The sequence below is a fragment of the Amphiprion ocellaris genome, chromosome 23 (assembly GCF_022539595.1).
Source record: "Amphiprion ocellaris isolate individual 3 ecotype Okinawa chromosome 23, ASM2253959v1, whole genome shotgun sequence".
NCBI classification, from domain to species: Eukaryota; Metazoa; Chordata; class Actinopteri; family Pomacentridae; genus Amphiprion; species Amphiprion ocellaris.
The window spans coordinates 14,990,840-15,015,229 of record NC_072788.1 but is presented as its reverse complement, the minus strand read 5'-3'; the positions used below and the strand labels follow the sequence as shown (position 1 = coordinate 15,015,229).

At 41.4% G+C, this 24,390-nt stretch overlaps 1 protein-coding gene across 2 annotated transcripts; it reads right to left on the bottom strand.

Moving 5' to 3' along the window:
- Positions 1–666: 666 nt before the first annotated feature.
- On the bottom strand, positions 667–24,287 carry acin1b (apoptotic chromatin condensation inducer 1b). 2 transcript variants are annotated; one of them, XM_023268631.3, is made up of 17 exons: positions 24,128–24,287; positions 21,890–21,955; positions 21,696–21,807; positions 21,147–21,220; positions 19,261–20,856; positions 18,797–18,879; positions 12,967–13,087; positions 8,244–8,289; positions 7,007–7,152; positions 6,441–6,587; positions 6,141–6,321; positions 5,809–5,954; positions 4,586–4,693; positions 4,044–4,151; positions 3,108–3,462; positions 2,446–2,543; positions 667–2,283 (listed from the first exon to the last, which is right to left on the bottom strand). In XM_023268631.3, the coding sequence occupies exons 1-17, from the start codon at positions 24,260–24,262 to the stop codon at positions 1,795–1,797; spliced, it is 4,011 nt and encodes a 1,336-aa protein (XP_023124399.2). In that variant the 5' UTR covers positions 24,263–24,287; the 3' UTR covers positions 667–1,794. The 2 variants fall into 2 exon arrangements, with proteins under 2 accessions (XP_023124399.2, XP_023124400.2); XM_023268632.3 differs by having other exon boundaries at positions 19,261–20,853.
- Between the last annotated feature and the right edge of the window lie 103 nt (positions 24,288–24,390).

Genomic DNA, 24,390 nt, shown 5'->3' with positions numbered 1-24,390 from the left:
TGGTCTATGAGCAAATATTAGCTCACAAATTTAAATCTTTCAATCCTCCTGTTGTCATCCTTTACGGGCACCAAAAAATAGTTTCCTTGTCTGAAAAAAATCCAAAAATTCAGCCAAAAAATTACCCAAATTTCTGAAAATTTGCAAAACCTTCAGGACAAAAATTCCAGTAATTCCTTAAAAGCTTCCCTTAAAAGTTTTATTTTTTAAAAAAATCCCCCAAATTTGGCAACAAAAGTCTTGCAAATATTTTTAAAGAATGAGTAAAAATCTTCCAAAAAAAATCCTAAAAATATCTACAGTGATTACATATATATCAGTAAAACTTCTAATATTTTCTTGAACATTCAGAAAAAAATCCACCAAAATCCAGCCAATTTTGCTGGATTTTGGTAATTTTTTGTGAATGTTCTTAAACATTTTTAACATTTTTTTTCCCACCAAAAAATGTTCAGAGATTTCCCAAAAATGTTGAAAATGTGGACATCAGAAGTTTCACTGAATTTTTTTTCCCCACATTTTCAAACAGGTCAATTTTGACCCGCAGGACAACACGAGGGTTAAACTGAACAATCTATTTTATTATTAAACAGATGAAGGTCAATAACATTCAGTGACTCAGTGAGGTCATAAAGCATGTGTGGAAAAAAACGTCCAAGCAAACAATGTGATTACCAATTTAAATTTATTCACTTTTTTTAAATTCTCAGGTACATTCAGCACTGGCAGGAGAACGGGGGAAAAATCAAAATTAAAATGTTTCAAGCTACAAACAAAATTAAAAATATTAAAATTGTAACCATCACTCTATTAGAAGATAAACTTTTTATTCTTATTCTCCTTTTAAATATATGATTGAAGGATCAGAGGACGTGTTTGAGAACGGAGACTTCAGTGAAATTCAGTTTCACAAAATTATCAAAGAATTCTATTTCCTCTCCTTCTCGTCTCCATAAACATCCCCTAAATACAAATTCAGGCATAAGACCACGTCTCTTCCTACCACTTTTTTAGTTTACAGTGTTGAGACAAGTTGCACCTTTTGTTTATTACTCTAACGTCACTTGCTGTTATGCACAACAATCCCCCAAGGGTGGAAAAAACAAAACTTGACTCAGAATACTTCAACAAAACAAAATAACGTTCCTCACTTTCACAAGGATTGCTTGTAAGAGTAAATAAAAACCAAAAACTTAGTGCTGAAGATTGGAACATTACAATTTATGCTAGAAAATATGTGAAGGTCAGGGATCTATTTTTAACTGGTTATATTACAGGGCGCTGAGGAGGAAGGAAATGTGTGCCCGCAGAACTAAAATAAAGAGGCAGGCTCCCAAACCTCAGTGGGATAAAATGAAGAGGCGAGCCAGAAAACAACCGCCCTCTGCTTCTTTTTCTTCAATGGAGGAGAATTATGACAGCACTACACAGAGACGAGGAGGAACGCTGCTCTCTACAGGAGAAAGGACAGAATTTTGCTTCTGGAAGACAAAGAACAGAAGAACGTGGTACAGGAGACAGATGAACTGACATTTTCCTACAAATGTAATCAGGATTATCTGTGAGAACATTAAGAAGGCGGGGGGAGGGGGGAAATGGCAGAAGTGTGTGGAAGACAACGCTGGCGTCGAAGTGGACGAGTTAAAGCACAGTGGGGCAGGTAGTGAGGGGCAGACGCAAGTCCTGAACATGAGGCATGTGAAACACTCCCAAGACTTCCTGTCTGCTGCGTCCTCTGCTGCACTGCTTCCCCCCCTCTATCACTCTTCAGCTTTCCCTGCAGCCTCCAGGCCCTCAGCGGCGTCTGTCCCTGGGGTTGCTACGACTGCGAGACCGCCGTCCACTACCAGCGCCTGGAGAAGGTCGTCTGGGCCGGTGGCTGCTGTCCCACCTCTTTTCACCCTCTCTGTCTCGACTACGGTCCCCCTCCCTGTCTCGACTGCGATTCCCCTCCCTGTCTCGACTGCGATTCCCCTCCCTGTCTCGACTGCGATTCCCCTCCCTGTCTCGACTGCGATTCCCCTCCCTGTCTCGACTGCGATTCCCCTCCCTGTCTCGACTGCGATTCCCCTCCCTGTCTCGGCCTCGGTCCCGCTCTCGATCTCCTTCAGCTCCTCGCCCAGCCGCCCCGCCGCTTGCCGCCATGCCGCCGTCCTTCTCCCGGGCCTTCAGCCTCTCCTTCTTCTCCTCTTCCCGTTTCTTGTCCTCCTCCTCTTGCTGCTCTTTGCGCCTTCGCTCGCGCTCCTTTTGGCGCTCTGTGCGATCTAAAAGCCTCTGCGCCGCCTGGTGGACACAGAGCAGTTTAGATGCACAGCACAAGTGAAATCTGAAGGCACTCAATGCAACAGACTAAACACTGTGTGTGTGTGTGTGTGTGTGTGTGTGTGTGTGTGTGTGTGTGTGTGTGTGTGGGTGTGTGTGTGTGTGTGTGTGTGTAGGACCAACCTGCTCCTCGGTCAGTGGAAGCCAGTATATACATGGAGCTGCTTTGGTTTTGAGGAACAAGTCATCAAGCAATTTGGCTGGAGGTTCATCTCCCTTCTCTGTCAGTGAGAAAACACAAATGGGTAAATGTTCTCAGACAGTGGAAGACAACTCAACCTGTGTGTAAAGACATCCTTTGAAATGTCTAAATTATCACTAACAACACCTGTACAGAGTTGGAGGATGTGAGGCTGCATGACAGCATTTATCTGTTGGGTGTACTGAATATGTTTCTTTTATGCAGATATTAGTACCAAAACAGATAATCATGAGTTCGATGTAAGATTGTATATTTGAGTCATGTTTTAAGTACAACTGTGTTCCCACTGCAGTTTTTTTGAATTAGGCTGGGTTTTTCTTCAAGCTTTTCTTTTCACTGATATCCACAATAATAAAAGCATTTATAAAAGTTATACAGAACTCTGTAAAAAAACAACATGATTTTCACAACGGCCAGCAAAACCCGCCAAGTAGACTAAAACCTGTGATAGTGATTACGGTCTTCCATTAGGCAATTAACAAATTATTCATGAGTCTATTCAGGCTTTTTCTCTTCTGTAAAAAACTCCTTTGTTCCCCCTTTTCCCTTCGTGGTTAGCTCCAACCACACTGAGGTGCCTTACCCTTCTTATCAGTCTTCCTCTCCTTGCTCTTGGCTCTCTCCCTCCTCCTCCTCTCTCTGTCTCTTGATCTAGATCGTTGTTCGTCCTCTCCCGGTCTTGCGAACTCCCGGACCTTGTCCCGGTCCCATTCCCGCTCACCTCGCGCCCTTTCCCGGCGCTGCATCTCTCTTTCTCGCTCTGCCCACAGATCCCGCACGCCTCTGTCCCGTTCCCGTTCACGCTCCCTGTCTCTTTCGCGGTCTCTGTCCCGGTCTCGCTCAGGCATCAGAGGGGGCAGCCGGTTCTGAGGACCACCTGGCTGGACGACGTGTTCCTCCTCCCTTTCTGGCTTCAGGACACCTTTGTGAAAGTCCAGCTGTGGGGAAAAATGACGGATGAGGAAAATATGTGTAAAGAAAATTAAACATACACTTGATGAAAAAGGAGCAATTTGAATAAAACATGTAGGCTTGGAACTACAACAGAGAAGTACATCTGCACAGACATGGTGGAGAACTTGACAGTGGATACAATTTTTAAAATATCCCTGAGGGCAGGTAGTACAGTATGTGGATGCTCATCTGAAATGGCTCCAGAAATAAACTTGTTAATATTTAATTCCTTATGCCTTTTACCTTTCATAGTACTAGTTGCCCACAAGCATACTTGGGTTTGCAGGAGGTTTTTTGTTTCTCAAATACTTTCAAGTTGACAATTTCTTAAAACTGAAATGTCTGATTTATTTAGCCACATTTTGCAGGTATATGAAGTTAACATTTTTATCTATTTTCTGTCTATACATGATTGTTTTTCCTTCCTGACAGAATAACCACAGCAGCAGAAGAATACTGAATTCTTCAGTACTAGAATATCCTCTCCTCTGTCTACTATATTTAGTGTGTGTAAGTTGACAGCAATGCAATTTGCTTATTTTAGGATTTTTGTTCTCTTTCCTACCTCATCCTGCTCACAGAAGTCCACATTAAGCACTTTGGGATTGCTCGTAGGCCATTTGACCCCATGGAGTGCAGTTCTGGTAGCGACTGCTTCCTCTGATGTAGCGTACTATAAGAACAGGATGAAAGAAAAGAGGTAGAAAATAGTCATTACATCAATTGTAATCACATATCAAGCAACACACTGCAAAAATAGACAGGAACAGATGGAGCCAGATGGATGAGAACACAGAGGTGATGGTGACAACTATTATGCAAATTATTCTATTAATGCTTAAGCTCAAATATGCCTCCCTGGGAAAAAAAGCAGATATTTCAGTTTTTAATAATATGTATTTCCAAAAACACACTCCATGGGAATACTGATAAACTGCTTTGGGTTGTGTATGTTGGGAGTTGTTTTAATACACAGCACCAAACACTAGTCATTGAATATAATTTAGATATCTGTTAAAGAACAACATGTTTAAAACGGGCCAATTTGTCACCAAGGCCAATGCCTTGTTGGTTAACATCATGCATCTGCTCCATGTTGGTACTCACTGTGACGTAGCAGTGAGATTTAATCTTGTCGATCCAGAATCCCTCTTCCACCACGCTACCTGTCTGGTTCAGTAACTCTTTGAGCTGGCCCAGAGTGAAGGGTCGTACCTGGGAGGAAAAAATAAAATAGGACAACCGTCAACAACTCGAATCGGAGCGGTTGACACACTCAAACTGAGGGAAAAGGAAATCAGTAGCGCAGAGAAAATGTAGACATGCATAAAAATAGCAGATTTTCGTCCCTGAGTTGTGTATTTTTCAATGCATTGAAGAAAAGTTGCTAATTTTGGTGAGACAAGGCAGAAACAAGGACAAAACAGCAGAGAGGCTCAACCTCTGGTGGTGTGGCTTTATGGACGATAATGTCAGTCCGTACAACATACTGGGTCATAGTAACATATCTAGACAACTAATAATCTCCACGAAATCTTTGTGTAGACATTTGCGTTAATCAGAGAAAGAGACCTAGAGATTTTGTTTACATAGCAGCACCGGCAAGTTATATTTTCCACTTGTTCAATGCTTCATAACAATGAAAGAGTTTCTACATTAATGTCATTAATGCTACAGTATAAAACAAACCCATACCCTTGAAATTTAGATCAAAACGTCTTTTCTCTAGTGCCACTCTCAAATTTTACATCTTCTGTGTTTAAAATTGTAAAGTTGTTTCTACATTTTAACTCTATTTAATCCTTCAGTTTTGGTTTCTGTTAAAAAAAAAAGGTAATGGTTCACTTTCGTTTTTCAAGCGTTGTCTGGATTCTGTGTTAGAGCAGTCCTAAGATTAGTGACGTTGGGTGGCAATCTTTGACCCATGTGTAACCTCGATTTTTGCTCCTGTGACGCAAGTAAAAAAGAAAATCTAAAAATGCTAGTCATTATATGTGTAATGTCTAGTCTTGTTGCAGTCTGTTAAGTCATGCACTGGGCCCCAACTTCAGATGATGCCTAACTACAGTCATAACACCTGGCTAAGTGTTCTTGACTCTAATTAAGGGTATGATGATGACTGCGGTTACCACTGGCATCAAAACAACACGCCTCATTCAAGAAAATCTTATTTTTTTTGTACCCCAAGAGAGAAAGGTTAAAGGCCTAAACTCAGCAAGGAAACAAGAAAATAGAAAGATCTGTTGTGTGAATTAATTTCAACTTGCCAAAATGGTGCAACCATAAGTGGAACAGACTTAAAAGTGGAATGCACTGAATGACAAACTTACCAGGTTTGTTACATGAATGATGTTTGAAACTTTTCCACGAGGCGGTGATGGCTGCTTGTTTGAGCGGACGGGGTCGTCGATCGTGACAGACACACCAGACTTCTGCTGACTTATCGAGCGACGCACCAGACTGTCGCTCGGGGTAACTGAAGGACAGATGAGGGAGAGGTGAGAAGAGTGATTGTGAAACGCAGGAATGCTTGTAATTAAGGACATAGCAAAGGATGAAGTACTGCCAGAAGGATGATGGAAGGCAGAAGGCAGCAAAAAGATTTATATCCAGTCATTTATAGCAATTAAAATCCCACAAACTTTTCAGTGAGGCAGTTTACCTTTATTTGCCTCTCCGTCGAGGTTGACAGATGTCTGTGTTTCCGAGGCTTCCTCAGAAAGACTGTTCTTCCTTTTGTCTCTGGATGTCCTCCGTTGCTTTTCTCTCTCTGGTTTCTCAACCTCTTCTTCTTCTTCTTCTTCATTTGTCTGTCCATTTTCCTGGTTGTCACCTGGGACAACCTGGTGACAAGGAACAGGTGGAAAAATAGAAACCCTAGTTTGTATTTCTGTTGGCATTAAGATGAAAGAAAAATGTTGTGGTTTTCTCCATTAGAAATAAACAGCACTGATATGCTTACCTGTGTGACAGTGCGTCGGATCTTGAGGCCTTTGTCCGGGTCGCTCTGGTTAGTGTCCAGGTTTTCCTCATCTCCAGACAACTGCAGCTCCTCTGGGTGAAGCTCCACCACTGCCTCCTGGTTTACTTTGATGTCTGGGATTAAACACTAAAACACAAAGACATCTTTTAGCTCTTAGACGGCAAGAGGAGACAAGTATTATTTTTATCCTCAGTAATATTGCTAAATTTTAGGGGTTCAAACTTATTTTTCACAATCCATGAAGTGACTGATTATGTTAATAAAATCTCCAAATATTCATCTTGTTCACACGGTTAATGTGTCAAAATTTAATGCATTTCTCTGATGTGATTTAAACGTGAAACGTAATATTTACATACAATTGTTTTTTTTATAAAAACCTCAAGCTAACATAGCTTTTCGAACCAGAAAAAAACTCTTAAATAAAGTCAGTTTTAATGAAAAAATACCAGCAACACTAAAAACAATCACAGTCTCCCGTATTTTAGACAAGTCTTCTCAGATGTGCTGGACACCAGGTGCTCGTCCCTGTGCTGTGTCAGTACCTTCAGGGAGTCCGTGGTAATTGTGATGGATGGTTTCTTAGCCGTGACTGCCGTGCTGGAGCCCCATCGCCTCTTCCTCCCTGCTGCAGTTCCTGCATCAGGCTCCCCTGTTCCTCCATCCGTAGTGGCTGGAGACGTCTTGCTGCCTGCAGGAGTAAAAAAAAAAAGTGATTTATGACTGAGAAGATGGGTTATTTCCTCTCTGTTGAACAGAACTCAACTGACAAGTTACTGCAAGCTGATTGCCTAAAAGCAGAAATAATTGCTTAAATATTTTAATGCAAATAGTTCTGCTGAGGGTAGGCTTTAACCAATTAAAGTTTACAGGATTGAGAACTGTAACTGAGAGATTAAATCATTTCCCTACCTCTTTTCTAATAGTTCTGTATTTAAAATAATATTTAGTTTAGTTGGTACATGTTTGCTGTGGTTTGTTTAAGCAGCTATTCTTTACTCATGCCTTCTACCACACAGAGCTTATGGAAAGCATTTTATACAGTGAAAAAAACAGGAAGTCGTTAAACACAGTGTGCACTTGTGAGGCCACAAGCACAGACAGGATCCCTGCTGCAGCATGTTAAAACTGCAGGAAATAATGCAACCTAATGATTTTCAAGGTGTTGTGAGCCAAACCAGCACATTAAGTCTTTTGTTTCAATATCAATTATGAGTCACTGTGTTTCTACCAAAACACTCCAGTGTTTTGGTAGAAACACATTTTCTTTTATTTCTATCAACATTTCCACCTACAAAGGGAGAAATTAATCTATGTATAAGCCACAGTCAGAGGAGCCTAGTGTCTAATCTACTGCTGTTTGCTCTGAGAAGTCACAAACTTCAATCAATTATTTAAAAAAATCCATTAAAGCTGGCAGAAATTACACCACTGACAAAAGTGTCAGAACTTTTGCTGTGGATCCTGCCAAAGCCCTGGACATGAGATTTTTCCTCTGGTTTTAAATGCCACACAAAAATATTTTGGTTTGGTCTTCCTATAAGAGAACATCTTACAAAAAGGAAAAAAAAAAACTGTACGACTAAACAACAACCTTCATGCAAATTTTTAAAATAAAATATTTTTGGAGATCAGGTGGACCGAATATTCTGCATTTTCTGCAACCCTCATGTTCACAAAATCACTATTAAGAACATTGATGTATTCCTGTATTCTGTACAGGTTTTTTTTCTTCATATTTCTGGTCCAGGAGATGGAAAAGCGTGTAACTGGTGTACTTACTGGTTAAGGATATCTTGCGAGCAGCAAAAGCCTTAGGAGTGGTGCTCTGGAAAGCGAGAGAGACAAAAAGAGAACATACAGAAACCCCAGGGGTGTGGGGCAAGATGAGAACCAAGAGTCTAGACCCAAACAGGCAACAACAGAGAAGAGGTGAAACAGGAAAAGTGGAGGAGGGGTGGGGAACGAAGGGTTAAAGTAACAGAGGCCTGAAGACTCCAATTGTACCACATTAACGACAGGGTTCTTTGGTCGATACAGAGACTCCAGACACATTTCCGCCATCCACCTCTGCTCAATGACAGAGATAAATCTCTATGCCTCCCTACTTATGTGTGTGAGATTGACTCAACACAAGTAGAAGCAAGTACATGATGTACATTAGGACATGAGTAGGCTTATGTGAAACTCAAACTGGGTCAGATCTTAATGTGGTATGTTATTACAAGATTGTGTCCATTAGAGCACGCTGAGAACAGAAGCAAAAAAAGACTACAAAAGTGTCTGTATATTTAAGTGGATCCTGTATCTGTATAGGACATACACATTTTGTGATGATAGCAGAATGGTTCAAAGTAACTTCAAACTATTATTCTGTCTTCTTTTGGTGAGGTGCTGACATCGCCATGATGCACATTATGCATCAAAGTAATTGCATGTAGCTGAATCATGAGTGACGGCATTAAATATTATTCAAACCAATGAGCAGAAGTGGAGAACAGAGTGTTGAAGACTCAATGATCTGTCAGCAGAGTGATCATTACTGCAGTTTAAATTCACCACAAACATTTGTCATATTAGCAAGAGATCACCGTACTATGCGTTCAAATATACAAAAACTGCAGTACATGTCAATCAAAAATTTGGACTAAATTACGAGGGCAGTAATTCACTCCTCTCATTTACAAAAAAGATCAGAAGGAAAGAGCAAGACTCTTTCATATAACTATTCCTTTAAAAATGTATACATTTTAAACAGTGGAATAATGACAAGTCATTTCCTGGTACCATTTGACACCTGATTCCTTACTGGCTCGACTATGGCCCAACCGCACGACAGTGTGAACTGTATCTAGGCAACAAGGATCCAATCAGAGAAGCCAGAGGAGTGAGGGTTCGATTTGAGTGTGCAGATTAGCCACCAGGCAGGAACTGATCACTGGCTGGACTTTTTTTCCTGATCAGGGCTGGGGAGGACTTTTCTTGACTGACTGCTGGTCACAGAGTCACATTTCAGTCTTTTGAGGAAGTTTCAAAGTGTCTTCTGATGGATTCTGATGGGATTAGTGGGATGAAGTTTACTTTGTTAGAGTCCATGATCTGTGATGTACATCTGATGAGATAAAAAAAATTGTAGAGCTGGAAGCTATTGTCCTTTATTTTCACAGTTAACATACAGTCCTCAAAGTCTTTGTGACACTTCAGGGCATCTGAAATGTCAAAATGACAGCAGGTTATCTGTGAGGTCTTGCTTGTCCAAGGCATTTGGGTTTCTGTTTTCACAGCACAGAAGCAAGATCCGTCATAAGTCTCTTAATGGGAAAAATGGTGGTAAAAATATTCCAGTCTTTGTTAAATTACAATCCAGACAAGAAGTCAAAATGGGCAAATGGAAATCCTGGCATAAGTGCCTCTCCACCCACATGAAATCTTCCAAAATGCAATGGCCAAACTGTGGGTGTAGTGAGGAGACGGATACATAAATAAATAAGTAACAGGAACAACTGCAGTAGTCCATCTGTCAGGTCCAGAGCAGAGGCAGGACATCAAAACCTCTTGTTGAAACATCCACTGAGTCACACTTGAGTCCACTGACAGAGTGACTGCAGAGAAAGAAGAGGCACTGATTTGTTGAGTACATCCACTTTTCCTGGGCAAGTGTGGATGATCAATGTCACCATGTACTCATAAGAAGCCACGGTGTGTAATCTGATTCATATCACTTGTCCTTGGCAATGTGAGTCCTTTGAAAGTCTCTATTACAACTGGAACTGGTGCAGAATTCAGGAAAACAGTCTCAATGGCAACTTTGATAATGGTGACACAATTTACATGCACAGTCAGTGCATAATCTTACTTGCAGTCTCTTTTAAAAAGCAGGACAGAGGATGACCGCTAGTGTTGCAAAAGCAGTGTCCCAGATGTTTGAAAAATGTGAGTAAATGCCCACATTTTCTCATTCTGTCCAAACAAACAGGCCTTATCCACAATATTGTCCATTGAAACAGTCCTATAATCATGACTTGTAAGAAGATTATTTTAGTTGCTCCACTGGAGTGTCTTTCGAAGTTTAAAGCCTCAAACAGTGATTGTGTCAATGCTCAATCCCTGATCACTGAATGGGTCACTGCAGCAGTCCAATGTCGTTACTCCACCCCACAGGCAGAGGGCAGCGTGGGGTTAGAGGTAGAATTAAAAACAAAACTGCAGAGCTGAGGAGTTCTGTCTTTTCTTGATTTACATCTTGCTTTTGAAGGATGACACTTGTAGACTGTGCGTATCCTCAAAATGGCAGATGGGAAAGGTGGGGAGAGGGGAAGGCGATTCAAGAGTTAGCCACCCCCCGTTCCCGTAACCCTTCATTCACCACCACACAGTGCGGTACAGTCCAGTCCGGTTCAGATCAGCGTGCAGGCTTCCAACCCCTGTCGCTGGGTTACCATGACAACTGTGTGCTGCTGCAGTTACCATGGCTGCCACTGTTGTCGGTGGTGGTCTGATGCAAGCTCCAGTTCTTGCTGCTCAGCGTGTCACTGGAGGGCTACACAGGAGGCCTTGCAGGCTCAGGCTTTACTCAGTGCCATGGGGTTGCAGACTCTGGGCCTAATTCAGGTACCAGCGACGCACTTGGGCATAGCGGGACAGGAGTTGTAGGAGGAGTAGGAGGAGGAGTGGAGGAGGTGTTGGTGGTGGTGGTGGTAGTAGTAGTACGCAGCAGGTACCAATAGGGGCAATGGAAGAGGCATGGGCACCTTCATAACAAAGCAATCAATGGGGTTTTAAACAGCAATTACACCATAAATATATATAGTGAGAGAGAAGCGTTCATGATGGGATACAAAGGCAAAAGATGGAAAGTAAGGGGACAAAGAGGGGAAGAGAGACAGTGAGAGAAAGAGAGAGAGTGAACAAGAGTGAGAGAGCAGCAGTGTGAAAGGAGCAAGGGAGAGAGCAGAGGGTGAAAATAGTTTGAAAGAAACTGCAGAAACAAGCCCTGATGTATCTCTACACACAATGTCACGGTCCATTACTCATGCAAACCCAACGAGGAAACAAGCCACGAACACACACACACACACACACACACACACACACACACACACCATTAAGATAGACACATGCTGATAATAACTTCAATAGCATAAAAGCTCACGAGTAAATCTAATTTGGGTACTCTAGACATAAAAGCATGCCTAAAATGCAATCTGTGATTTTCCTCTGCGGATTCTGCTCTTTAACTGGTTTCAACAGCAGTAACTTGTTATGGGTAAAAGCTTTATCTGTAACAGTAACTTCATAATGAGCTCTAGCAACAATTCTCTCTCTCTGTATACATATATAATTAGGCTGTAAATGTGCCTTTAAATGTAGAAATGTGCTACCTTATTAATTAAAGGAGAAGTATAATAACTTGTGACAGCATAAAATACAATACTCTATTCAGATGTGATGACTCTTAAGACCCTGACACACCAAATGTGAGTGTTTGTGCTCGCAAAAGTATTAAATGTTGCAAAGACAACAGCTGATCCCTAGCGGCTGATGTGCACGATTTAAAAAAAAAAGATGAGTAGTCAAGGTTTTTATGGAAAAACACAGTCTAATTATGGGTCAAACAAACAATTGAGAATAGCTGAGAAAAAATTACACCAGGCGCTGTAAGGTTTTGCATTGCTTTTAACTCGTATTATTACAAGGACAAAAGGTAGAGGGGAGGAAATAAACATAAACTTGGACCAAAAGCAGCTAAATCACAAAGCAGAAACACAAGGCAAAGAGCTGCCTTTCACTCACTACCTCTAGCACCAATTCAGCATTCTCAATCGTTTGAACTGCCGTCAATAAAAGCCAAGAGGTGTTCCCATTTCTGGATACACCACAATAACTATGGCACAGTCAAACACAGTCACTAAGCAATGGTTGATTGCCGAGTTGGTGTGTCAGGGCCTTTAAGCTCACCCTCGTTTCCTCCCCCTCCCTGAAACATACACACCACAACGACAGTGATATAAGAAGCATGCACTCTCTGCAGCATTGATGTGTAATTCAACTCAGTGTTACATCACTACGTTCAGTCCAGCAGCATCAACATACCTCTGCAGGGCTCAGACAGACATTGGACGTGTGAGAGATCATCTATGTGAATGAGCTTGTTATGAAATATTAGTTGCATTAAAAGCAGATGGTAGGGATGAGTTCATTCCTATTTTCCCCAGGACCCAATTCCAACTCAGCCCCTGTTCATCCACCTATCCACATTCGTGGTAATTTTATAGGCATTTAAGAGATCAAAAGGATGCAGATATATACTGAGTTGTTGCTAAAATAATCAAATCTTTACTGGTGCCAAAAGCATTTATGATTGTATTAAAAAAACAGAGGGTGTGTTGGTTTTGAGTGACCTGCCCAATTTGCACTGCTAATTACACATGCTTTTATATGAGTGAGGATGCAGGTTAGTGGGAGACAGAGGCTAGAGGCACCCACACCCTCTCAGTGACCTTACCTCCTCCAGGCGGACTTCGCTGTTCTCTGGCTCAGCCCCAGAGGCTGGCTGCTCAGCCATGGAGCTCTCTGAGTCTGGTTCCACCTCCGTCACAGCAGCAGCGCTGGGCTCCGACACCTCCCTGCAAGAGGAAGACAGTCAGGGTGAGGAGGGAAGGGTGTGGCAAAATAGGTCTCCATCTTATTTTTGTAGCAAGCACCAATAACGACCATAACCACACATCCAATCACTGTGATCACAAAGCCTGCTAGTACTTTATATGTTCTGTCAATACCTTTTGAGTGGGTGTGACTGTTGTGTCTTTTGCAATAAATTTTAAATCTTTTAGTTTTGGAGTGATGGTCAGACAAAACAAGCCATCACTATTACCTGACATTTTATAGACTAAATGACTAATCAAGAAAACAAATCAGCAGAATAATAAGTAAAGAAAATAATGATCAGTTGTGACATTAGTTGATGGCAATCCAAAGACAGGCCAAGACTACTTTCAAGCTCAGCTCTCAAGACAGGGTTAGTGTAAGAGGAGACAAACTGATGTGTAGGACAAGACAGAGGCGAACACTGGAAGAGTCAGAGGAAGGGTGCTGGAGGCCAGTGATCTGGGTCACTCCTGCTATAAATAACTCACCAGCAAACTGACACCCAGGGTCACAAACACTCCTCAAACTAACTCATACTTCATGACATACGCTCACAGATGCCTCCATGTGTGGTCTTCATCTGATCCACGCACGGTCGTTATAGAAAAACCCCCACCTTTAACTCAGCCAATGAAAACCATGCACTGTGGTTACTGTGAGTCAGACCTCACACAAACGTTTCTTCTCATGTTGTTTGATTTTACCACCGTTATCTAGGATGGACATAAAAACAAGCAGATGTCATCATTGTATTTTTAGCTTCCCCCTCCTTAACTTCCCCTACCAGCATTATCAAAAGCCTCCTCTGCCGCCTCCATGTGATGACACAAGCACCAAGGCAGCACCCTGTAGGTGGGAGAATCTCATCCTCTAGCATCCTTCACTCTTATTACCGTGCTCATCTTCCTCTGCTGCTTGCACAGTTCTTAGCACTGTACTTCATGGTTTGCATTTAATGGGAGATCTGTAAAATTGCTTCCTGTTTTTGAAAAGTATCAAACCAAGAATTGTTTGGTTGTGATAATGAATAAATCCAGATGCCGGTACAAGAACCAGCAACATGTTTTGTCTCAAGTTCAATGGTAATCTTTTCATTTGTCACAGCAAAAAAAACCTTAAATTTAAAGCAGCAATACAGTATTATTCATTTAGAAACATCACAAAGTGTATGTGCTGATCACTAGTTAATCTGCTAAACTGGTTGATTCCTTGAGCAATTAATTAATGATTTGATCTAAAAAGGTTGAGGAAAAAAATAGCAGATAGTGCCTACAGCAACTTCCTCTAGCCAAAGGGGTTGTCTTCAACATCTTGAAGAGATAGATGTGATAGTCAGTCAATTTCACGCACTGGGAAGAAACTTTCTGGCTCATAACTGAGTCCCCTTTATCAAAAGATATCAAATAACTCTTTCAACTAGGTGACTTGTAGTTTGTTTTGGAACAATAAAAGCTATGCCCTTTATTCCTTTTCGAGACTGGAAACAGCACTTGTAACATATCTCTCTAATCAATAATATTTACTCAGTTTCATATGGTCTGCTCAGACAGCCAAGTCTTAGCTTATCTCTTATTCCCATATCATGAGAGATAGCCTGTAGCTTTACTGCATATTTCAAAAGAGGGCCTGTAATGTTATTCTCTGTATTACTGAAAACTACCCGGTGTTTTAGGAGAGTCTGTTCAACCTCCTTCTCAAGAGATTAGTCATTGGCAGGAGTGTTAGTAACAGGACAGCATTTTCTCTCCCTCCAAACCACGCACAGATTTTCTTCATTCGCCCTAGGTGTGGATGTCAGTGCCTACTAGTGTGTGAGACTCACGGTCAAGGCCAGAAACACACCTGCACAGGCTATGAAGGGAGACAGATGTCAACTTGAAATACAATTCCTCAGGATCAAGAAAGACCAGAGCAAGGGGATGAAATGATCACTCAGAGAGAAAGACTAAGATATTAACTATGTGATGCTTGGCTCTTTCTTCTCAAGTAACGGCCTTGAAGCCCTCCTGCTCCACTCTTCATACAGCTTTGTATTCATATGACTAGGCAAGAATGAGGAAGCACACTAAAGTACAATTTTAAATCAATGATCAATATTATAATCTGCAAAACGTACTAACTTCTAAAAAAAAAAAAAAAAAAAACCACCTGACTAAACATAACCAGAGTTATTCATGACAGATCAACAAAATTACACAGATTAACTCCAAATTAATACTGTGATCCCATGAACCGGACCAAAACAGTGTCACTGCTCAAATCAGACATGTAGTCAGCTCCCAGAGGACTAGAGCGTGAGTGCTGGTACCAGCTGGGAGAATTATATCACACCATAAGGGACCATTCACACGGACTGTACAACTAACAGATGTCTGCTTTAATGATCTCCCTTGACAACAGTGAGATCATTAACAGCTATAGCCACACGGACCCAAAAATACAAATATTGTCCCCTGTCGGTTTAACAACAAAACATATCTAAGGAAAGCGCTTATATAATAAAAAAGTTTGACTGTGAAAAGGACAAAACTAAATCTTTTGGCTGCTGGCATAAAAGAAAATGAAGAGGTCAAGAGGAAAGACAGTAGGGAAGAAATCAATGTCTACATGCTCTTCCTCATCACACCATGAGATCCTAGGTCATTATTTATTCATTAATGTTTCTTTCAATGCAAAGCTATTTTAGGCAATGATCAAAGAAAGAAGACCCCCTTCCCCCCCAAAAATCTTCCCTGCTCCTTCAACCAACAAAAGGCTTTCACCGACGTCCCCACCCCCGGTCCTCCTCACATGGGCGAACATGTAACCCGCTCCTAACCAGGCCAACGTGAACTGATGACAAGATATTTAACAGCCCGACAGGAGCTACCGGCTAACCGGCAGCGTACAGCGGCACAAAACGACACGCTGAGACCGACTAATGTATCCCTGATCATATCTGGACAAGTGGGGTAAAAGTACCACCAGCAACCTGAAGCCTTGAGTCGCCCTCTGGCTCACTCTTACCCGTTTTTGTTGCCTTCGGACAGCATTACGGCCGGCCTTGAAAGGGAACCCCCGCTGATAAAAAAAATGACACCCTGTCGCTGGCTGTTGTTCCGTTCAGGCGTGGGCTGAAATCGGGAACGCGAAATAAAAAAAAAATCCGGCGCTGCTGTTCCTATCGCTGATTAGCCGTATACTGCGTCGGTATCAGGGATGCAATGCATGCATGACGGCCATGTTGGCTACCGAGACCAGCGTCAAGCCTCCCACATTATTTAACAACTACCTTCCGGTCCGCGACTTAAAAAAAATAAAGGCTCAGCTTGATTCTCAAATATGACGCATACCGAAATTTAACCACAAGATAATGATTAATACATGAACTGCACTGAATGAAAATAGGGCTCCCGCTACCAGCAACGACGGAAAATTACACGAAAAAGACAACAGAGGAAGAAAGTGACGCGGAAAGGACCCGTTCGACAACAGCTGTGGGGCTGCCTCATTGAATGCCTGACTAGAAATACAGCACGCTATGAGGCATAAATGAGAAATCATTGAGCTGTTAAACCAGGTTAAATTGACTATTTCTATTAATACATGCGTTCATAGGATGACAAACTGTACATAAAAGTAAATTATTTCCACCTCTTACACAACCAAGCAGTTTATCAACGCCCCAGACAAGAAACAAAATGCAAATAAAAGAGTAAGGTACACAGACATTACATGACAGTTTAAAAAAGCAGGTAAACACATTGTATCTTATTTTGTTCACCTGACTTCAGTGCACTTTGCTCTTTCTGTTGCAGTCGTAAATACTGCACAAACGTGATTAAACGTCACCTCTGTCTTGTAATAATCACATCACAAAAAACATTATTTGTACATGAGTTAGTATGCTATGCTAAAAGACAGAAATGTTCTTACACATTTTAAGGACAGGTATGAGTAGGACTTATTTAATAAATATCTACTGTTACATGGTAATCTCTTCTATACAAAATAGCCAAAGTTAATTTTCAGACAACAAAAAAAGGGTTGGAACCCACTCACTTTACCATTTTTAATTGTTCTAAGAGACTGATGTATCAGGGATTTCTGGAATATATGAATTCCACCCCTGATTATCTGTCTTATAGTATGGAATAGCACAAAACCTGTGTTCAGTTTTTAGAACTGACACTTTATAAAAGAAAAAAAACAGTGCGACCGAAACCACTGTTGTCCAACCCCAAGCATGAATACATTTCTAAAAGCAAGTAAGCATCCAAAACAACTCTTTTGCAATAGTCCTGCTGGCCAGTTTTTGAGATTGCCCAGAAAATGCAGTATTAATACAGGCTTCCAGTGTAAAGCTGTTTAAATGAAAAAGTTTCCAGCACTGAGATTAGGGATCCCTACACACAGAGAGGAAATCGCTGCTAATTAAGAGGAAAACATGAGCTAATAATTCCTCCTCACAGATCAAGCTCTCCACTGAATATTCTCCAGAAAAATATGAAAAATATTACAATGTCCTTAAAAGTGACCCATCCCTGTATAATACAAGTTCTGTGTCTCACAGCATCACATTTATATGTTGTTGCACCCTGACAGACAGAAAACAACTGAACAGTGTCTCCTGCTGCCCAATCAAACTACTCTTTCTTCTCTTTGTGGCAGCCACTGTGCAGTGTTCCAACTCATTAGATACCAAGCAATTTACACATCCAAGTACTAGCAAAAAATACTGCATTAAACCTTTCATCAACTGCAGTAGCGCGAATGTTGTATGTTAAAATATCTCTGAAAACATTGACTATACTGCCTGACATTATGTACTGGCGAACCACAGCTCTATTCTCATTCCTTCTTCCAGGAATGGTGACATTATAAATGCACTGCTCCACAGAGAAGCATAACTGATCCACACTTTAAACACAGTGGAGTCATTAATGAAGAATTTAATTTGGTACGTTTTCTCTAAGTTGCCAAATTCAACATATATTTACAGCTGTGAAAGATGTATGGAGAACCGTGTTTGTACTGGCTGAAGTTAATCATCCAGCACCGTCCAGTATATCTACAAAAGCCTCTAATTTAGTCCATGTTGACTATATATTTTTACCATGTATATTTTGCCCGCCAATGGGAGAAGGTTTATCCTGAAATGTGATTTATAATTATATTTGCCATCACCAGCAAAAGCAGTAACAAGCTGAGAAATCCAGAAATTTAAAACAGAAATACAGTACTGTGTCTACTCTAGTCTGTGGCAAATTCTTCAAAATAAATGCTCTGGAGGGAAGTTAAAAATGACCATTAAGATTCATAAAGACCTGTACATTCCATTTTTGCAAACCACATAATTGCTATCAGGAGCTCTTAAAACTTGTATACCTGAAACATCTGATCCAGGGATGGTATAAAACTTGCATATTATGTTTAGGAACAATACACATCTGTGCTAACATAAAGCAAGAATAGGTGAATTCACCGGAAATACACTAACTGAATCAGAAACACTTTTTTTTGCTTGACAGTAATACAAGGACCCTAACAACATGTTTATGTGTCATATTACAGTGAATAGCAGACATGGTGCATGAAGCAGGAAAAAGTGATACAGAAAGGAAGGTGTCTAACTGGTGTAACTTTTGAAATACAGCCAGACAAAATGAAGAATTAATGTTAAATGTATTTAAATGATGGTTACTGACCTTTTGGAAAGGTGTGCTTTCTCTGCCCCTTTACTCTGGTTCATCTTTTTCTCATCTTCTGCATCTTGTCGCTGGCCTGCTTTCTGAGGAATGATTGAAAATAAAAACAGTAAGACTCAAAATATAATATCTCAAACAGAGTGATTCTTAAAATGCAGCTCAATATTTAGCCATGGCAGGCTAGTTTTCTTTCAAATGCAAACTGAAAGAAAATTATGAATTCAAAGAAAGCAACTGCAAATGTCAGCCAAATTTCTGCACAAATTTGGAAACAGAATTACTTCTACATTGAAACAATACATGCACAGACACAAGCATGGCAAATAACAACACCAGAAACAAAGGACACTCAAGCATTCCTGTTACAGACCAGTGTGATACCACTTGGCATCACAAACAAGATGCATTTTCTTGATCTGTGCCCATTGAAAATGCCTGCTACCTACAACAGCTTGACCACTAACCTTCAGCTGCCTGGCAGGTTGGATTTTATCTCCTGAGGAGGAGGAAAACTGTGACGACTGTGAAGAGGAGTCTGATTTAGAGTCAGAATCTGACGAGGAGCCTGAATCTTGGGCCTCAGTCACCACCACTCTCTGTTTGACAGCTCCCTCTTTTTCCTGCTCCTCCTTTAACCGTTTCTCCTCTCTTTGCTTCTTCTCATCCTGGCGTTTCTTCTCTTCTCCTTTTTCCTCTTCCAGTCGTTTTCTCTCTTTTTCTTGTTCCTCCTTCTGGCGCTGTTTCCTCTCCTCTTCCAGTTGTTTTCTCTCTTTTTCTTGCTCCTCTTTCTGGTGCTGTTTCCTCTCCTCTTCCAGTCGTTTTCTCTCTTTTTCTTGTTCCTCCTGGCGCTGTTTCCTCTCCTCTTCCAGTTGTTTTCTCTCTTTTTCTTGCTCCTCTTTCTGGTGCTGTTTCCTCTCCTCTTCCAGTTGTTTTCTCTCTTTTTCTTGTTCCTCTTTCTGGCGCTGTTTCCTCTCCTTTTCCTTCTCTTCTTCCAAGCGTTTCTTCTCTCTTTCCTGCTCTTGTGTTTTCCTTCGCTCTTGTTCCAGCTCCTGCTGTTGCTCTTTCTCCTCCTTCAGTCGCCTCTCTTCCTCCATCTCTCTATTTTCTTGCTGCCTCTTTGTCTCTAACTTTTGCAGTGACGATTCACTAGAAGACCCGGCAGTGGAACATACCGTCTTTCCTGACATGCCATCAGCTGATGTGGTCTCCACAGCACCAAAAGCCCCCTCTGACTCCATCTTGTGTACAAGCAGAGAAAGGGGTCCTGGCCTGCGCTTCACAGGGGGTTCAGGGCTACTGGAGCGAGAGCTTGTGTCAGAGTCTTGCCTCTGCATGGTGGAAGGTGGGAAAGGCACCACCTTTGGGCGACGTGCAGCTTCAGGACCTTCTGCCTCATGGTCATCTGTGTCTGGTGGGCTCTGTTTGGGAGTGTCAGGCAGGGAGAACAGGTTGGGGGGTGGAGAGGGAGGAGGAGTGGGGTGGCGCAGCTGCATGGGAGTGTGGTGTACCTGTGGCGGTGGGATGTGCTGCGGAGGCTGAAGCTTGCGTTTGGATCTTGCAGCTGCTGGTGGGAGACTGGGGGGCATCTGCTGCGGCAAGGGAGGCACTCTGTTTCCCCTTCGTGCCCCGCCAGGACCAGGGCCCCAGTCCTCATCGTCACTCTCATCATCACCATCATCACCTTCATCGCTGTCCTCGTGGGCCTTACTTCCTGCCGAACCCCCAGCAGATCTACTGAGGTGGAGGACTGAATGAGCTGATCCTGACTCACTTGGTGCTGTGCCCTCCTTCTCCTGGGCTCGGGGTACAGCAGGGGGCAGTCCCTGGCGGTCAGGCTGTCCCAGAACACGCACTGACAGGGAGGCAACTGCACGGGGAGGAGAGGGTGCTGGTGGCTCCTTGTGTCCTTGGAGAAAGGTGGCTCGCTGCATCCTGACACTTGGAGTCTCAGGAGACTCCTGCAGGTGGAAGGTAGGACCAGAGCTATGACCCATCATAGCATCTCCTCCTGTCTCTTCATGTGTGGCCATAGAGGGCTGGGACGGTATGGTTCGATGCTGCTGGGTACAGAAAATGGAGTTGTTCGAAGAGGAAATTGCACTTTTTCAATTTATGTGTTATGGCATTAACAAGCAAAATTTCAATATTTTAGGAGCTCATCAGCAGTCCAAAGAAACACAGATTAAATACCGAGGAATTGAAAAATAATTCTGTGCAATTTAAGTAATTAATATACTTTGAAAAATGGAAAACAAGCTTTTTTTATCCACCAATATTTAACGTGTCGAGTTCTGTGCGACAAATTCTTTGTTTTCCTCACTTTATTATTCAGACAGTGGAGGTTACTGACCTTGTCAGAGACATAGGAAGAGCTGTCATTGTCCTCAGAGTGGTCTTCATCCTCCTCTGGTGCGGCTGGGCTTTCTGTCAGACATGGACACGAGTCAGGGTTAAAGGTCAACCCCATTGTGAGGATTATATTCTTTAGACACAAACAGGATCCTAAACAAGGGCAATTTTTCAAATAATCCAGTTACATTTAGTCTTTAAACCATCTCAGGCAACATAGCATTTTGAAAGACATTAGTTTCTTGTCTATATATAAATTTTTTTGTAATTTTTAAGTTTGGCAGAAGTGGCTGGGTAACCTGACTACACTGTCACACAGATTTAAATGTACACAATGAGGAAACAACATTTTTTCTGTTTTTTCCAGTAAAGAGCAATGCGTATTTGACAATCCATTATGGGAGCTTGGTGTAATCTGAGCATTTATAAGCATGCTGACACTAAATTGAATGACATAAATTATATGTACATAAAATTATCCAAGTGCAAATGTTTAAACAACATAAAAAAATCTGATTTGTGATTGTGTGTGCTTATTTAAGTGGTATACCATCCGCCTCTTCCTCTTGCATCGCCTCTCTCTCCAGTCTCTGGCGAAGGAGCTCTTGCTGCTTGGCCAGGTATTGTTTTATAAAGCTGTTCTGGCACATCTCTTCACCTATCTACAACACAGAATAGCACAAAAATTAGTTCAACATGTTGACAAAAGATTATAAACCTAACTCAGCTTGAAAAATCTCCTACCTGAGAGTTGGGCTGCAGCCCGCTGTGTGAGGACGATGACTTCTGTAGGTTTTCCAGCATCAGAGCCTACAGGGAAAGAGTAAAACAAGCCAGACATCACAATTTTGAATATGTATTCATCTTATTCTAAAGCGTACTTCAGCTGATTACTCCACTGTAAAGCTTATTTTGACTTATGAAATAGCTGTTGCACAAATTTTGTCCTCGATTGCGTGAGTTGCTGTTTGCTGCTACTCACCAGTGCAAAAATAAATCAGTGATTTGTCTTGTGTATTGGATCTAAGTTGTAATTAATCAGTTATGAGATATATTACATTTAAACAATACATGTAGGTTCACAAATGGCCGAAAACACCTGTAAAATATTGTAAATTATTTTGCTATTAAGGATATAAACTCTTGAATAAAATTGTGAAATGTTAACGAGTCAGTTTCAATAAAATAACAGCAAATAGCATGTTTGCCAAAAATAAATACATTGAGTTTACTTCCCTTGAATTATAAGGTTACAAAAAGATAGAAAAATCTCATTGAATAGTATCACTGACAGCACTACTAGCGTAAGGTTCCAATAGTGCAGCCTAATTTACACACTATTGAATACTACATTATGGCATAATACAGTGTTTTGAATGTATGTAAATTACAGTGGAACCAATCTCCACCAACAAGCATGTACTTTAAGTGGCACTCCATCGTGCTTGTAGTGAGAATTTATCAAACCATTTTTTTGTATATTTTCTTACCTGAAGAATTCCATGTTGATATTACTGTGTATAAAGAATATGCAGGGTTTTTTGAGTGTATCATTTTCAATCTAGCAATTTTCAAGAGTTGTGCATGTTCTGAGCTTTGTGATTAAAGATGCATGTCACCTTTTGTTAAATTCTGCCCATCAGTCTTTGTCGCAAATCATTCCACAATATGCTATTAATGAGTTGATAGTAACAGACTAAAAAAAATACCACATTTGACTACTTTCAGATCAATTAATGAACTCACTGTGAAAGTACTAAAAAATAACCCTGCACACTGTCGATCCCTTATATTCACTTTAATAATTACATTTTTGTAATAGAAGTGATTAAAGGCATTCTACAGGATGAGACTTTTTAGTCAATTTACTATGCAACACATCTGCCTATACGACTCTGCAGTGCTGTTACTAGGCTAATTCAGAAATATAAGATTCTTCAAGTTCCCAACAGTTTTAAATCTGACATGCAAGTTGCAACAACTGATTGACTAGTTGTCAACTATTACATTTCAAATATTTTGATAATTAATTAATCGATCTGAGTAATTTGGTAAAGGGAATAAAGTCTAAATTCTTTGATTCCAGCTTCTAAATGTGAGTATGTTTTCGAAAGTCAAAACATGACAATGGAGGACGTCATCTTCGGATTTGGGAAACACTGATCAACATCATTTGTCATTTTCTCATATTTTATAGACCAAATGACTGATGATTAATCGAAAAATTTATCTACAGCGTAATCGACAATGTAAGAAATCTTGGCAAAGCAGGAGGGTCTTTATTTAGTTTGATGATATAAAATTTCTAGTCATAACGTGGACTATTAATTGAGTAAGTAAAACGGGTAAAAATCGAAAAATCTGCTTTAGATTTTTATTAATCAGAAAATATGTTACCAAACAACTGTCTGGGGGAGGGGGGGACTTTGACTCAAGACTTCAGTATTTCTACAATCCTGACCACGAGGCTTGGTGTTTTCGGCTCTAAAGTATCGTGCAAAACAACAATAGTGTTTATTTAACATGTCCTCAAAGAAATTTGTACAAACTCGTCGTTAGTAGTGCTCGTAAAATTGTGTTTACATCGCGAGGCGCGCACTCGTAACCCCAATACACACACAGCGTGCGCGGGCACTGTCATGTACTGTACACTATGTGCGGCCGTTGGTTTGCTTACTCTCAGCTTAGGCCTCGACTTGACAGGTGCACAGTTCAACTGTGTGCAACACGGTGCACTGCGAGTAGTTACGAATTAAGTGCGAACTCGGTAGGTGGATAGTTCCGTTGTACTGTCATTAACAATTAGCCGAAAACAAAAGCTGTTGTTTATGTGTAACAGCGACAGCACGGCGGTTTATGTATTCCCGCTCCGGAGCCCACACACCGCTACGGCCTCTAACGTTAACCCCCCCACCGTCTCTCGCCTCCTGCTGAACTTAGCCAGACTCGACACAGACGCCCATAACATGCGCCAAAACTTACCCCTTTGAGCCGCTTGATGAGTTGGTTTTTCTGCCCGCTTTTTGGGAGGTTTCTTTGCTCCAGGGCGGCTTTCAAATCCGCAACTCGGAGCGATTGTAGAGGTTTCCCATCAAGCGTAATATCTTCGTCCGCCATTTTGCTCACTCCGCTTGTCTAAACTCCAACAAGCGTCGCTACGGTTGCTGCTCGGCGTCACAGCTCGGCAGTTTCCGGAGGCACTCGGTTGTCGGAGTCACATAACAGTACCGTGAGAGTTGTTGAAA